General features: G+C 46.0%; 1 protein-coding gene across 1 annotated transcript in view; it reads left to right on the top strand.

The window, feature by feature from the left end:
- Positions 1–1,025: 1,025 nt before the first annotated feature.
- The window catches only part of SPON1 (spondin 1), a 335,754-nt gene continuing 320,026 nt past the window's right edge, over positions 1,026–16,753 (top strand). Inside the window, exon 1 of the mRNA XM_047776237.1 lies at positions 1,026–1,508. Within this exon, the coding sequence (XP_047632193.1) occupies positions 1,271–1,508 (238 nt within the window). The 5' untranslated portion in view covers positions 1,026–1,270. The remainder of the gene's footprint in view (positions 1,509–16,753) is intronic.

The following is a 16,753-nucleotide window of genomic DNA, read 5'->3' as shown; positions in this document are numbered from 1 at the left end:
ACAATAATAATAAACATTTAAAAATTTATAAAATAATAAACATAAACAATATAAAGCAATAATAAGCATTATGAAACAATAATAAACATTGTATTTTATGACTGTAGGAATTAACACACAGACACATATATACATAGTTTGTTTGTTTGTTTGCCTTTTTGCCTTTCCTAGGGCCACTCCTGTGGCACACAGAGGTTCCCAGGCTAGGGGTCTAATCGGAGCTATAGCCACCGGCCTATGTCAGAGCCACAGTAATGCCAGATCCGAGCCGCGTCTTCTACCTACACCACAGCTTGCAGTAACGCGGGATCCTTAACCTACTGATCAAGGCCAGGGGTCGAACCCACAACCTCATAGTTCCTAGTCGGATCCGTTAACCACTGAGCCACGATGGGAACTCCTTAACATCAATATATTAATACTATATAGTAAAATTTTTTTTGGAACAAAATGTCTTTTTCTTATTTAAAAAAAATTTTTTTCAATAATCACCAAAAGTACTACAAGCTATAGCACTGTGCCTACTGAGCCCAACGGATATGAGTCATTCTGTTTCTTTCTGTCCTCCAGCCTGACCTGTTCCAACAGCAATAAGAAGGGCAGTAGAGTCAGATAGCCATGGTATCTGACCCTGTCTTAACTGGCCACAAGCCTCAGTTTGCTCATCTATAACATAAGTGAAAGTAATGTCACGTTTATTATGTGCAGTGAGAGTGGAGAAGGTGAGCAGTTACTGTATGTAAGAAAACCTCCCAGAGTACTGCCAGGCACAGAGTAGGTGTGCAACAAAAGTTAGTTCTCAGTCTTTCCCTTCTTGGAGCACCCTCCTCCACGGGGACCAGGGCGTTGGGGCAGCAGCCTCCTCCGTGGTGAGACAGAGCCCGCAGTGTCCCCATACCCTATGGTTTTTCTCGCCAGACCCTGGGAATCTAGCGTCGCAAAATAAACACGGCCCCGCCGCCGCTAATCGCCAGCTCGGAAACAAAACAGCGCTGCGCTCGGGGATCTGGGCAAAATCAGCCCTCCCTCCTCCTCCTTCACCGCCGCCCTCCCTTCCTCGCGCTGCTCCGCTTGCTCAGCTCTGCTCAGCGCAGCGCAGCTCAGCAGCTGCCAAGCCGAGGCGGGCACCGTCTCCCAGTTGCCAGCGCCGGCTCTGAGCTCCGCTTCCCGCCTGGGCTCCAGCAAGGTCTCGCTTCTGCGGGGACCCCTTCGGGCGGGAGTCGCGTGGCGAAAGCCGGCGGCCGCGGCACAAAGTTGGGGGCCCGCGAGGATGAGGCTGTCCCCGGCGTCCGTGAAGCTGAGCGGGAGTCCAGCGCTGCTGGCCCTGGCGCTGCCCCTGGCCGCGGCGCTGGCCTTCTCCGACGAGACGCTGGACAAAGTGCCCAAGTCAGAGGGCTACTGCAGCCGCATCCTGCGCGTCCAGGGAACGCGACGCGAGGGCTACACTGAGTTCAGCCTCCGCGTGGAGGGTGACCCCGACTTCTACAAGCCAGGAACCAGCTACCGTGGTAAGTGACGTTGGGGGCGCGGGACCCGGACCCCGGAGGGCGCCGACTGCTCGGTGCTGGAGGAGCGTGCATGGTTCCCGGTGCACGGTGTGGGCGCAGCCCGGCAAGGGCCCTTCTGTCCTGGATGCCTTCAGCCCATTTAGCTCCGATCCAGCATCCAGGGCCCTCGCGGGGCCCCATAGCTAGAAGAGGTAGCCCCCACCTCCGACGCGTGGTTCCCGGGCGTGGGCTGTAGAAGAACCACGGTCTGGCTGGGAGGGAACCTGGCTTCTCCCCCATACCTTCCCGTCGGCTCCAGGAGAGCAGTGGAGGCTCGCCTTTCTCCAGATTTGTATCTGGAGTTGAGGGGACCCTAGCTTCGCTCAGTTGGATTCCAGGCAAGGTGGTGACTCCGGCTTTTCCCACTCACATTCCTTAAGGAGAGGAAACCAGCCTCTGGCTGCCCGACCACCAGTGGGACCGGCAGTCCAGTTTTCCCGGACAAATCCCTGCAGGAGAAGGGACTTGGTTTTTTCCCTTAACTGGTCCCAGAGCACAGGGAGGAGAAAAGAGCCTGAAGCTTTTCGGAGGAGTCCCTGGAAAGAACTCCGAATTATTCTCTGACGATCCCAGGCGAGAGAGAAGCCCCTGCATTTCAAGGACAGGCTCTCGGTGGACAGGGAGCCCTGGGTAGTTTCAGAGAGGGAAGAGGAACCTGATGAAGAAGGAAAGGGAAGCCTGAATTCCCAAGGCCTGCTCCCCGGAGGCCCCGGGGTGGGGGTGGGGGTGGGGGTGGGGGCTTGGCTTGGCTTGGTTCCCCTCAACCTCAAGGCTCTTGCCCCAGGGATGTTGCTATGCTCCTCAGCTGAGAGCTGGTTTGGGGGAGCGCAGAGAGGGTATGGCCAAGCCAGTAAGTGCCTCTGGGCAGAAGGGGCAGCTCAACCACCAGCACAGACCTGAAGACTCCTGACCATCCCCACGGCCCACTGCCTCTCTCTTCAGCCAGGTCATCTCCCCAGACATCTCTTCCCCGTGCAGCAGCCACCGTTCTCCAGTCGAGAGCCAGGACAACACGGCGGGGAAGGAATCCTGCCTGGCCCCACTGGGGTCCCACAGGCGGGGAGTGACAGGGCGTGCGTCCCCTCACTCCAGCCCCTTCATAAATCAATTCTGGGGCCAAGCAGAGAAGAGAGAGGCTTTGGGGTACTTGGTGGGACAAATGGACCGGTATCCGCCGCCCTTCCATCCCCGCTTTCCCTGTCCCTAGAGCATTGCGGGAGGAAGCGGTGGAAGCCACACTGGTAAAAGTTTGGGGCAGTGTCAGCGGGAGCCCGGGCCACATTGGCAGAATGCTTCTTGGGTTTTCCTGGGCTTCTTGTCCCCGACGTTCGCCCTCTGGAGCCACCCAGAGCCGGCTTCCCGGCGCTGTCCACATGCGGACGCGCTCAAACGGACGCGCAGTCCCTCTGACCCGGCGTACTCCCGGTGGGGCTGGTACTCAAAGGGACGGGTCGGGGGGCGGGGGCGGAGAACACCGGCCCTGGGGAGAGGCCGCAGGTTGGCTGGTCTGTCTGGCCAGCTGAATCTACTTGTGGCCACAGCTGGGAAGTAGCTAGTCCCCTGGAAGTGGGCGTAACCCCAATGGCCTCTTCAGTCCTCCCCCAACCGAGGACCTGGGTTCTGGGAAAACTTCCCCAGTTCCACGTGGCAAGGAAAGAGGTGGCTCTGGAGTCAGGCAGACGGGGTTTAGTAGCTATGTGACCTTGTGCAAGTCCTTTCATTTCTCTGAACCTGTTTGCCAGCTATCGAAAACAGTGGTTTTTCCAGCCACTTTGGCCAGTAGTAAGAAGTAAATGAGTGTATAAAGATGAGTGTATAAAGATGAGCGTGTGTGAGCTACCTCGGGTCCCCAATCAATACATGTTCATTGGAGTTGGCTCTGAGGCCCTAATGGTTTTGTAATGGAGGGATGTGCCTGGTCCAATTTGTCTTGTTTCTGGTGTGTGTGTGTGTGTGTGTGTGTGTGTGTGTGTGTGTGTGTTTAAAAGTAGGTTTTCTTGGAGTTTCCTGGTGGCTCAGCCAATGAAATATTTGGCATTGTCACTGTTGTGGCGCAGGTTTGATCCCTGGCTCTGGAACTTCCCCATGCCACAGGCATGCCAAAAGAAATGGTTTTTTTTAAAAGTACGTTTTCTCAGCACCCCTTCAAGCCGGTGTATCAGAGAATACCACTTATCTGAGTCCTCATGAAAAAACTGAATGAATGAATGATTTCTCCATAGACTTGCCTAAGACTATTTCTTGTTTAAGACCAGGAGGATTTCTTTTTTTGGGTAATTCAGGCTAGTTTGGGGATCAGGCCAAGAGTCTTACTGGGTCTCTCTTTCCACATGAGTCCTCCCAGTTTAGCTGAGCATCAGCAGCAAGTGGTCCCAGCATGGAGAGAGAGAGAGAGATGCATGTAGGATTCCCTTGGGCAGAGAGGTTCCCTGACTAAGTGTCCATGGCCAGCAAGTAGAAACTGTAGGGAGGGGAGCACCAGACTTTAACCCTACAGGTTATTCTAGCCTAAAATATTAGCCTTGGGGACTGTGACAATCAACTCAGGCTGGTGGTGGTCGACCATCTCCTTTTCTGGTGGCTAAGAGATCTCGAAAGAAAAACTTGCAGGAACCATGCTGAGGCCCTCTGAGTAAACACTCTGTGATTAGCAAACCTGATTCCGCCACTCAAAGTTAGGAAGAAAAGGGCCCTGGCCTAGTTTGTGACATTTTTCTGTTTTCTAAGTATAACTTTCTTAGAATAGTTATGTTAGGAGTAAATCTAATGTATTCCGCTCCCGGGTATTGACTTGGGGCCATGGAAATTAACATTCCCCTAGTGTTCATTTGCTTTTTTATTTTTTCCTGAATTAGGGCCCCTCACAATCCTTGGAATCAGTGCCTTGTTTTCCTGCCTCAGACCTTTGTCCTCCGTATTCCAGTTCATCCCCAAATAGCTTCTGGTCTCCATGCCCCAGGCCTCCCCCCTCCACCTCTCCCCGACCCTGGCTTCTCCTTTAGGTATTCTAGACTGGAATAAAATGGTCACTATTTTAAAAATATTCGAAACATGGGATTTCTTCTCAACAGCCAGGATCCAATTGAGATGATGATTCAGCCTTTTTTCCAAGTTGTTAGTCCTATATTGACCGCCTTCTCTCTCCCACCGCATCTCTCTCCTCTCCCTCCTGCTTTCCCCCAACACCCCTCCCTTTGCAATAATTGTGCTTTAGAAAGCTCTGAAAGGCCTGCTCTGTTTCTGGCCGTGGCCTCCTTTGAAAAGGAGATTACGGTGATTAAAAATAACAAGTTGAGGATCCTCAAGGGGCTTCCCTTACAGGAGGACAATTTGCAAGACCGGCCATTCCCAGATCACGATTTCAAGCCAAATAGAAGAAAATCAGCTGAAATGTTCAGGAATTGATTGAAAATAAAAGAGGCTCTTTTGTCTGTCCAAAGTTCTGTTTATTAGGAAAATAAAGCCGGACCCTGGCTAATGAGAGTGGCTTTTCCTAGATGCTCTTTAAAGGGAAATTTCAAGGAACTTGATGGGGAAAGAATGTCCAGCCGAGATTTCAAAAGCCTGTCCAACTTCAAGCATAATTGAGGGATTTATTCTAAACTGGGAGGTTCGGAGACCTCCAAAGCTGCTTTGCCTTCTCTTTCTTTGTCTCACTCTGGGGCACACACTGCCATAGGAATGAATGTGTGTCCCAGAGTGTCCCACTTCCGCCTGGTAGAAAGAACACAGGCTTTGATGTTGGCTAGGTCTGTTTCCACTCCGGTTCGGTCACACATTCACTGTGTGACCTCAGGCTGTGTGACCTCAGGCAGACCACTTTACCTCTCTGAGCCATAGTTTCTCCAATGAGATGGCTTCTCCCACCACCCCCAGTGTAGCTGTGAGAATTAGAAATAATCCATGTCAAAAGAAACTCATACAGTAGGATGTGTGTGTGTGTGTGTGTGTGTGTGTTATGCGATCATTATTTTGGAAATAGGAAAATATTTGGCAGCTAGCACTGGATGAGACATTGTGTTAAGTACTTCCTACTCATCTCACTTATTCCTTTCAGTACATTGGGCAGTTTATTATTTTTATTTTACAGATCAGGACACTAAATCTCAGAGAGGTTTAGAAACTTACCTATGGTCACACAGCTAATAATCAGTGGAGTCCAAATACAAAGGGATGTCTAACTCCCAAATCTGTGCTCTTAACTGGTCTTCTATACTAATACAGTAAAATGAATTAGTCAAATGCATTCACCCAGCCACCCTCAGCCTTCTGGATGGTGAGTCTTTGTTGAAGGAAACAGCAACAGCAAATAAAGATAATAACTGACAGTATCTTGGGTCACAAGTGTGTAGCGATGGGTCCTTATTTCCTTTTCCTTTTTTTTTTTCTTTTTAGAGGCTTCAGGATTGCATTTCCCCATAAACTAGAGGATTAATTTAGAAACAGAAAAAAACCTGGCCTATCCTTAGCCAATTCCTTTTGTTTGTAGGGAGACAGAAACAAATTGGAAAGAAAAAGAAAAAACTAATTTGACCGTTATTTTATTTTTGCATGCATATATTATATGACTATACCTGTAAAATTGTATGTTTCAAAATTATGTATGTAGAATCTGAAAAATTTAAGCTGGATAAGGTCTTTTATTTTTAATTTTTTTTTGTCTTTTTGCCTTTTCTTGGGCCGCTCCTGTGGCATATGGAGGTTCCCAGGCTAGGGGTCTAATTGGAGCTGTAGCCGCTGGCCTAAGCCAGAGCCACAGCAACACAGGATCCGAGCCATGTCTGCAACCTGCACTACAGCTCACGGCAATGCCAGATCCCCAAGCCACTGAGCAAGGCCACGGATTGAACCCTTAACCTCATGATTCCCAGTTGGATTCGTTAACCACTGAGCCATGATGGGGACTCCAGGATAAGGTCTTTTAAATGACCTATTTCTTATCTAGTAGGTTTTTTTTTTTTAATTAAGTACTACTGATGATATTATAATTAGTTATAAGCAACTCCTCCCACCTGTCCTCTTTTCTTGCTCCGTTCCCCTCTTTTTCATTATGTAACTTTAATTTTTAAGCTTTTGCTCACTCTTAATAAGTATTTAAGTTGACTTAATAATACAAATTAAAATACACATATATATCTAAATGCTTAATGCTTGTGGGGATGGTTTGTTGCTTTGAGTTTCACAAAACACAAAAAATCAGAACATATAAAAATGAAAGCATACCAATTGGAATTTTTCAAGGTTTAAAATTTGAGTACTTCCACATACACAGTTAAGTTGTTCCCTTCCATCTGGTTGACTCAACTGGAACAACAGGCTGTAATTGCTGATATGTTTATAAACATGCCATTTGCTTGTTATACAAGATGTCAAATGTAGGTCAATATCAATTTCTGTGGAGTGAAAAAATGCTTACCATTTTATATTAGTCTGGATACAAACTAAGCTCATGTTGCAAAGAGACCCCAGATACAGGGTTTTAAACAAGACGTAAAGGGGAGGAATGACCTCCTCAAGGTCAATCAGGAACCCAGGTTCCTTCTGTCTTGCTGCTCTGCCATCCTCTAGCACTCTGCTGTCCAAAGGTAACCACAAGTCACAGTACCTGCAATGTGCCTGATCCAAATTGAGATGTGCTGTAAATATAAGATGCACACTGGTTGTTGAATAGTCAATATGAGAACAGAATAAACTTGGAGTTCCCGTTGTGGTACAGGGTAAATTAATCTTATTAGCAACCATGAGGTTGCAGGCTCAATCCCTGGCCTCGCTCAGTGGGTTAAGGATCTAGTGTTGTCATGAGCTGTGGTGTAGATCGCAGATGCGACTTGGATCCCATGTTGCTGTGGCTGTGGTATAGGTTGGCAGCTGTAGCTTTGATTCAGCCCCTAGCCTGGGGACCTTGTATGCCATGGGTGCGGCCCTAAAAATAAAATAAATAAATAAAATTTCAGAAAAGGAGGAAGCAGCACAGAAAGGGATGAAGGAAGAAATGAATAAAACAAGAAAGTTCAAGAGAGGGAGAAAGAGGAGGAGTAGGAGGGGAAGGAGAAGAAAGAATTTAAGAGAAAAGAAAAAAAAAAGCTCACAGGGGTATACATTTAGAATGAAACAGAAAGAATTTGGGTACAGAGGAGTCCTATCTCTCTCTCTTTCTCTCTTTTTTGCTTAGATTTTTAAAGTTTTAATGAAGAGAAGCATTCTCATTTTTTTTTGTGGATAGAGAAGTTCCCCTAAGTCAGCTCCCATTGATCATGCATTGTTTTATGAAGATTAATTTAAAAATAAGTGCACTTGGAGTTCCTGTCTTGGTGCAGCGGAAACAAATCTGACTAGGAACCATGAGGTTGCCAGTTCGATCCCTGGCCTCGCTCAGTGGGTTAAGGATCCAGCATTGCTGTGAGCTGTGGTGTAGGTCGCAGACGTGGCTCAGATCCCACATTGCTGTGGCTGTGGTGTAGGCAGGCAGCTGTAGCTCCAATTCGACCCCTAGCCTGGGAACATCCATATGCTGCAGTTGTGGCCCTGAAAAGCAAAAATAAAATAAAATAAAAATAAGTGCTCTTAATTTGCTATGGAACTTACTAAATTTGTCAAGATTAAATTTTTAATTTGAAGTATAGTTGATTGACAGCTATGGTTGTGTTAGTTTCAGTTGTACAGCAAAGTGATTCAGTTGTGTGTGTGTGTGTGTGTGTGTGTGTTCTTTTTCAAGAGAGGAGTCCTATCTTTCTTGAAGGTTAGATTCAAGAGGCACTATGGAAAGTAAAAATCATGTAAGTCACAATTATTCCTTAAAAATCCTTTGCAATTGTACATAAACTATCACATGGATACTAGATGCCATCTAGCCTTATTTATGTGCCCCTGCAGATACTTTTGCTAAGGGGGAAATGAAACACACTGACATTTCTCAGCCAGTCCAGCATTTCTACTTTCCCCTCCAGCATTGGAAGAGGCCAAGGTCTCTTCCATTGAATACTGCATAAAACCGTGGGTTTGCTTGTCTGTAAATGCTGATGTGACAGGTACAAAAATACTCTATGATGGACTGAGGGAGCTGAGAGTCCCTCTGCATGCTCACTCACGCACATGTGTACAGTAAATACAGTGGCAAGTTCCCCAAACCATCTCAGCTATTATTTCCTCTCTCTCTCTCTCTTTTTTTTTTCTCGGACAGTGTGCAGTTGTGTCTGATTCTCATCAGAGGCACCTCTCTGGAGCACCTACAGTGTCAGGGAGCTCATTACATCACATAATGCTTTCCACGTGGCTGGCCAGCTCTTTGTGATACAAAATTTCCCATTTTTACCAGGTGTTTTAGCTGGGCTGGAGTTGAGGCTAGGCTAAGAAGAGTAAGAAGTTAGGTAATACCACAAGAAGTCCTTTGTAAGCTCTACGTAGACAAGGCTTCCAACTGTCACAGAATATTCAAAAAGCCATGAAAAGTTCAGGGAAACTCTAAGTAGGTGCCTATGTACATCCACGGATTTGCGGAGGTTCTGGAGACCCAAGAGAAATAACTTGAATCCTGTCTACAGTTGCAGTTCAGTTATTTGCAAATATGTCTCATGGACTGGGTGAGGGGCGCAGGGCGGGGTTCGGGGCACAGACCAGTGTTGGGGAAGACGGGAGTGTGGGGAGGTGGGCAGACTCAGAATCAGGTGGGAAGAACTGAACGGGGATTCTAGATGCTACAGGAAGCTCTTCTGATGCTCCTTTGCTTCCTCTTTCCTCCTTTTCCCCTCCTGCTTCTTCATTTTCTTTCCTCCTTTTCTTTCTCCTCTGTCCCCTCATAGCAGCAACCCTGCCCTTTGAATTTTGCAAACACAGCAAGCTCATTCCCACCCCAGGGCCTTTGCATGTGCCCTTCTCCATGTCTGGAATACTTGTCCCCCCAGATCTTTTCATGGCTCATTCTTTGTCTTTTGAGTCTCAGCTCAGATGTTATCTCTTGAAAGAGGCTTTTCTGACCTCTGAGTTATGTTTCCCATTACTTTGGCCTGGTTTTGTTTTCTTCGTGGCCCGGCACTACTCTCTAAAATGACCTTGTTTATCATCTGCCCGCTCTAGCTAGAGTACAAGCTTTATGAGAGCAAGGACGTTGGCTTTCTTGTTTGCTGTTAGATCTCCAGCACCCAGAAGAGCATGAAGCCATAGGAGCCACATTATTTGTTGAAAAATGAATGTATCATTTAAACCCCAAGAACCCCTCTAAGAGAGGTATGAGATCTCTCTCTAAGAGAGCTGGATTGGATGGAAGGAAAGGAAAGCATTTTCCCCTCTGCCAGAGAGAGGTGAGGCCAAGGGATGGGGACAGATGGCAAGGATCTCCAGGCGGTGGCAGCAGAGAGAAAGGATGCTCAGTGTGCCCTGGGGGCACTGGCTGGAGGCTGAGGGCCGGCAGATGGTCTGGGTGCAGGGTGAAGGCTGTTGAGGAGGAAAAGATGGGCAGTCATATGCATGGTGGGAAACTAGGATCGTTGATGGTTCAGAGGTGAGAAGCAAAAGGACAGCAGTCAAGAGAGCAAAGGGAAGGAGCCGCCAGCTTCAGACACTGACTCTGATTACATGGAGAACAAGGCAGAGGGGATTGTTGATCCATCAAACCTAGACACCTATTATTGTTAAAGTGACTTTCCCTGGAATCAGCACTTTGTGGAGTCATTTATATGGTTTCTGAACCTAGCTATGCTTCAGAATCATTTGGAAAGTTTTAAAAAAATGTGTGTGTGTATATAGATAGATAGATATGTGTGTGTATATATATATATATAGACATGTATATACAGATATATCTGTATGTGTGTGTATAGATAGATATTGTATATACATAGATATATTTGTATATGTGTGTATATATATAGATATGTACATAGATATAGACATATATGTGTATATATGTTATGTGTGTGTATCTTAAGTGGTCCCACCCCAACAAAGGGGCGGATTTAGATATTTGGATTCCAGGAATCTTATTCTTTCTTTCTTCCTTTCTTTCTGTCTGTCTTTTCTTTTCTTTCTTTTCTCTCTTTCTTTTCTTTCTTTCCTTTCTTTCCTTCCTTCCTTCCTTCTTTCCTTTCTTTCTTTCCTTCCTTCCTTCCTTCCTTCCTTCCTTCCTTCCTTTCTTTTTCTTTTTCCCTCCCTCCCTTCCTTTCTTTTTTATTTTAAAGCAAGATGGTAAGACACAAACAGATGGTGACCAAAAGATGGTCACTTTCCCAACTGTGCTTCCCTGTCCCCATTTCTCCCAGTCCCACTCCCAGCCTCCTAGTCTCACGTACTTTAGCACCTGGTCACAGCACTGCCCTATCCCGTTGCTGTCAACACAGTGGCCAGTGGAACATCCTCAAAGCTGGCACAATGGTGACATTCCCCCATCTTGGCTGTGGAGTGGTGGGGGGAGAGAAGACCTGTGAGCTTCTAGGTGACAGCATGTAGATCAGTAGAGCCTGAGCTAGAGCGGACCTCGTTGTGTGTCTCTGCTGCCAATGACTGCCTCCTGTGTAACTTCTACTCTCTGTCATGGTTCTGTCCTTTGGAGTCAAGAAAAATAAGGTCTTCCCTTGGCCATATTCAGCCCTTGAGGTGTTTGTGGAGAAGTAGTTATTGTAACTTCTCTTCTGGTTAAAATGCTCCATGTCTTCTACCATTCTTTTTTTTTTTTTTTTTTTTTTTTGCTTTGCTTTGCTTTGCTTGTTAGGGCCACACCTGTGGCATATGGAAGTTCCCAGTCTAGGGGTCGAATCAGAGCTACAGCCCCTGGCCTAAGCCACAGGCACAGCAAGAGGAGTGTAGGATCTGGGCTGCGGCTGTGATCTACACCACAGCTCACGGCAGTGCTGGATCCTTAACCCACTGAGCGAGGCCAGGGATCAAACCCACATCCTCATGGCTCTTTGTTGGGTTTGTTAACCGCTGAGTCATGAAGGGAACTCCGTGCCATTCTTTATGGGCACTATTCCTTCCTCCCTTGCACAGAGGACTCCAGATGTGCTCTGATCAGGATGGAACATGGTGGAATGATTACCTCCCTTGTTCTGGCCACTGTGTTTGTGTTAACCTTGCCAGGTCTTGTGTTCACTATTTTGGCAGCTGCGTTGTACTCTGGAATCACACTGAGCTTGCAGCCAGCAAAAAAATTCCTGTGATTTGTTGGAATAGCTTGCTGCCCTGCTTTCCCTGTGCTAGTAAAACTGGTCCTGGAACCTAAGACTTGACATGATTCCCCATTAGACTTAATCCAACATGTTTAGGTCCATCCTGGTAGCTGTCAACCATTTATGAATCTGGATTCTGTCACTGAGGGACTTACCCACATAAGCTAAGTTTGGATGAACCACAGTTTTGACAAGCAAGTCTTGAAAGTCTTTATCTAAGAATTTGATAAGAATGTTAAGCAGGTCAGGGCTTAGGAGCGAGCCTTCTGACATCCCTTAGAATCTTTCTCTAAAGCTGACATCTAATTAAAATAGTTTTGAGGTCAACTGATTTTCTGCTACCTCAATGACAGTTAAATACTAACTGCTACCCTCCTGGTCAGCCACCTCACTTTAGTCATGAATACTGTTTCTTTAGCCTGTTAATGAATCTTATATTCTAGGCAGAATTATTTTCTTCCTTTGTTCCAAATTTAGTCAGGAGTCTTTCCACTACAAGTGACAGGAACAAAGTTTAACTAAAGCAAAAAATAAAATTATTGAGACCCATATTTGGAAAGTCCAGGGGTGGTTCTGGCTTCAGGTATAAATGGATCTAGGGACTTGAACAAATTCTCCCTTTCTCTCTCTCTCTCCCCCTCTCTCTCCCTCTCCCTCCCTCCCTCCTCCCCTCCCTCCTTCTCTCTCTTTTGCTTTCTCTCTCTCCTTTTTTCATTTCCTCTCTCCCTCTCCCTTCTCTTTTCCTCTCCATCCTTTTCCATCTCCCTCTTCCACCTTCTCTCTCTTCTTCCATCCTTAATCTCTTGGCTGTTTCTGTGTGTTGGCATATTTTTTCAAACTGCAGATAAACTTTCTCCCAACATCAGAGAAGATAGCTGTCACCAATCTTCAGTGAAAAGGGTTTCAGTTCTGTAACTAAAAAGACTTTTTTTCCCTTTAGTTCCCAACCAGAAAATCCAGGGAAGGAATCTGATCGGCCCAGCTTAGGTCACATACCCAGGGAAATGGGGTGTGATATGGAGGTAGAATGCATCTGGGTCATAGTCATGGCTATGACTTGATATTTCAGGAGGGAGAGGGGGGACTGTGATTGGCAGCACCAAAGATCACATGGTCAGAGTAAGGGAAGGTGTGGGGGTCCTGGACAGCATATGTCCCTTAGAACTCCCTGCCCTCATCCATATCCCCAGCTACATTCTCTTGGCTGGTGTATGTATCTCCAATTTCTCAGAAGCATCCTTCCCATCCACTCTTCTTCCCATCCACATATTGGCCAGCACAGGACCCATCCACCTGACTCCCAGCTATTCCACAATGAGAGAGCATATGAGGGAAAGAATGAACTTCTATTGAGGGGCTGCTATGTACTCCATCTACCTTATCTCCTTTAGTCCACATAAACTGATAATGATGATCCTTATTTTAGAGAGGAGATGCATTTATTTTTAAATATATTTTATTAAATTTAGCAAAAATGTATATATACTTAACTGTGGCAAATGTTAATTCATTATTTGTCATAATAACAACATAAGTACTATTCCTGCCATCTTATAGGAGATTGTCAACTGAGGTGATGAAAAGTTAAATAATTAATCCAAGGTAACACATAGTAAACAGAGGAAACTGTCTGTTACCCCTGGACTTTTAGCCCTACCTTCCTACCTGCCAACCTATCACCAGCATCTTCTCCTGCCTACTCCTGGCTGGGTGGGCTGAATTGCCAATTTCTATGTGAAGTATGTGAGTTGCAGCTGCCCAGAGCTCAAAAGTTGTGTGGAGTTGGAGGTTACTTATGCAATGCTCTAGCTGTCCTTATAACCAATCCCATGTTACAAGTTAAAGCAGAAACTCAAGTTCATCGTGGTCAATGTGTGGGGTGTCAAGACTGGGACATCTCAGTAACACATAGCATGAGGATGGCAGGGGCTGGCCTTGCAATGGAACTGGAATCCTGTTTAGGACCTTCTCATTAAGGTTGGGGCTGGAGGGATCTGAAACCCAGAGACTGAGTGAGGAGGGTGATGGCACCAGACAAGATAAGTTAATGCAATAGACATGACAGATATATTGGAGTTTAGGCTAGATGGTTGATAAACCAACATTTGAATGGCCCAGAAAGTTTTTTGGGAATGACATGGGACCAGAGTTTTCTACAAAAAGGAAGGGAGAACCTCACCTTACATAGAAGCTTGAAGTCAGGACCCAGTGCAAAACACCAGTCCTCAAACAAGCCAGGCCAGAGAGGTCCTTGCCACTGAGCTTGTTCTTAGGGAAAAGCTATAATTCAGCAATCACACAGCTTCCAGCCTAATCTTCCTAAAACGTAAACATGAAGATGACGTTCCCTAACTCAAGTCCTTCAGTGCCTCCTCATCACCTCCAGGGTGGTGTCCACACTTCCTACCAAGGCTCTGAAGATTTTCAGCTACCTCCCCTCTTCTCATCTTCCTCCCCTAGCCTCCTATAACATCCTCCCTCCCAGCTTGCGACTTAGGAAATACAGAATCACCTCTGGTTTCCAAGGCCAAGACTGGCCCACCATGTCTTTCCCTCTACTTGAGATGCTGTTGTTCCTCTTATCCACTGGACAAACTCCTATACCTCATTCAACTTCCAGCTCAAATGCCACCTCACCCTCAAAGTCTCCTCTAACATGTCTGGTAGACTCTGATGTTCCCTCCTCTGAGATCCCAGAGCACTTCATTCATAACACCCATCAAATATTATAAAAAGTATCTGCTGAGTGTGTCCTCTTCTGGCTATTAGGTTGTGTGCTCCTAGAAAGGAGAGGTTGAGTTTTTTCCCTCTGCATTTTCAGAGGTGTAATGCAAGACAGACTTTGGTCTCTTCCCTCACAGAGCTTATAAGTTATTAGGGGAAACTGGCATTTAGCAAATAATTCACAGATAAATATTTCATTAAGATTGGGTGAGAGGTATTCAAGAAAAAGAAAGGCGTGTTGAAAGGTTTTATGGTGGGGAGCTGGGAGGGGCTGAGAAGACTCTTGAGACTCACTGTCTTGGGTGTGATGAGCTGCAGGAAGACTCAGTGCCTTATAAGGACTCACTCAAATGTCCCTATAGCCTGGCCCTGGGATGATCATTCCCTAAGACAATCATCTCTACTGCAGTCCTGTCAGTGTTCCTACATTGGCCCCTACCAGGGTTTTCCTCTGGAGCTTCAATCATTGTCCCCAAGGACCAGCTTTTTTTTTTTTCTTTGCATCTATTAACTTCAGACTCCCAGTCCATCTCACTCCCTCCCCCCTCCCCTTGGCAACTACAAGTCTCTTCTCCAAGTTCATGGGTTTCTTTTCATGAAGCCTCTCGTGGAAAGGTTCATTTGCGCCTTTCATTCCATCATCACCATCGTCCTTCTGATCCTTTTGATCTTCATCTCCTTCATCTCCAACATCATCAGCACCAGCACCACCATCATCACCCTTGACAATTTTGAATCCTTTACCTAGGACAGGACCTATGATAAATGTTTAGTTAGTCATCCCTACATTCCTACAAGAAAGCTAATATCATTAACCTCATTTTCAAAATGAGGAAACAGGTGAAAAAACTTGCCAGAGGTCAAGTATTTGATAAGCGCTAGCTCTGGGAGTCTAATCTGAAATCTTTGCTTTTAACCAGTTCCCTGTATATGCTCACAGGATGGCTCCAAATGGACCTTTTTTAAACTTTATTTTAATCCTTCATAGCTTTTTTCTTGAACTTCTTGGGTCTCTTAATGGCCTCTCTTGGGAGGTACTGGGGAGGAGTCATTAGAGAGAAGATTCTATTATTTATTGCCAAGCAGTCATCTTCAGTCATTACTGGGACTCAGAACATGCTGCACATTTGTTCCTTTCAAGAGAGAGTCATATAATGGGGTTCTCTGAAGGGATAGGGTCTCCTCTCTTGCTTCAATTTACACTGTGTAACATAATTTTTGTTTTTTTTTTTTTTTGCTTCTTAGGGCTGCACCCAGAGCATATAGAGGTTCCCAGGCTAGGGATTGAATCAGAAACTACAGCTGCTGGCCACAGCCACAGCAACGCAGGATCTGAACCACATCTGCAACCTACACCACAGCGCCAGATCCTTAACCCACTGAGTGAGGCCAGGGATCGAACCTGCAACCTCATGGTTCCTAATCGGATTCGTTTCCACTGTGCCATGACGGAAACTCCTATACTGTGTAACATAATCATCATCACTGGTTATTATGGAGCGAAACACCACTCAAGTTCAGCCTCTTGGGGCTCCATATTCTGTGTTGTATCCAATAAGGTAGAGGAAAACCTATAGTTTTCTGGAAGCTCCAGGAATGCATCATTCTGGGAAGCTGAGTTTATGGTTAGTCCTTTAAGTGCACTGCACAGTTATACAGAAAAGATGGGTATCTATCATTGAGAAACATTGTTTAATAATATTTTTAACAAAAGAAAACCAACAGGAGTTCCCATCATGGCTCAGAGGAAACAAATCTGACTAGCATCCATGAGGACTCAGGTTTGCTCCCTGGCCTCACTCAGTGGGTTAAGGATCCAGCATTGCTGTGAGCTGTGGTGTAGGTCGCAGACACTGCTTGGATCTGGTGTTGGTGTGGCTGTGGTGTAATCTGGCAGCTACAGCTCTAATTTGACCCCTAGCCTGGGAACTTCCATATGCTGTGGGTGTGGCCCTAAAAAGAGAAAAAAAAAAAACTGACATACAACAAAGTCATGAATCATGTGTCTTGGCCAATGTTGCTTGTTGAATACGTTCACACAGCTGGCACCCAGATCAGAAAATAGAAGAACACGACCGGCACTCCAGAAGCCCCTCCTGTCCCTCCAAATCAATGCTGCCTCCCTTTCCCACACTTGTAGGTGCTGACCCTACCTCCAGAATCATAGATTACTCTGCCTGGTTTGGAGCTTCGTATAAATGTCATCATTCTTTTTGTATTCTTTTGGGTCTGTCTATTTTACTCAAGATTATGTTTGTGAGATGTATCCGTGTTGTTGAAATTAACTGTAATTTGTTCATTTTCATTACTCTAAAGCATTCA

Source organism: Phacochoerus africanus, chromosome 4, assembly GCF_016906955.1.
Source record: "Phacochoerus africanus isolate WHEZ1 chromosome 4, ROS_Pafr_v1, whole genome shotgun sequence".
NCBI classification, from domain to species: domain Eukaryota; kingdom Metazoa; phylum Chordata; class Mammalia; order Artiodactyla; family Suidae; genus Phacochoerus; species Phacochoerus africanus.
The sequence above is the reverse complement of the archived record's forward strand: the minus strand, read 5'-3'. Positions and strand labels throughout refer to the sequence as shown.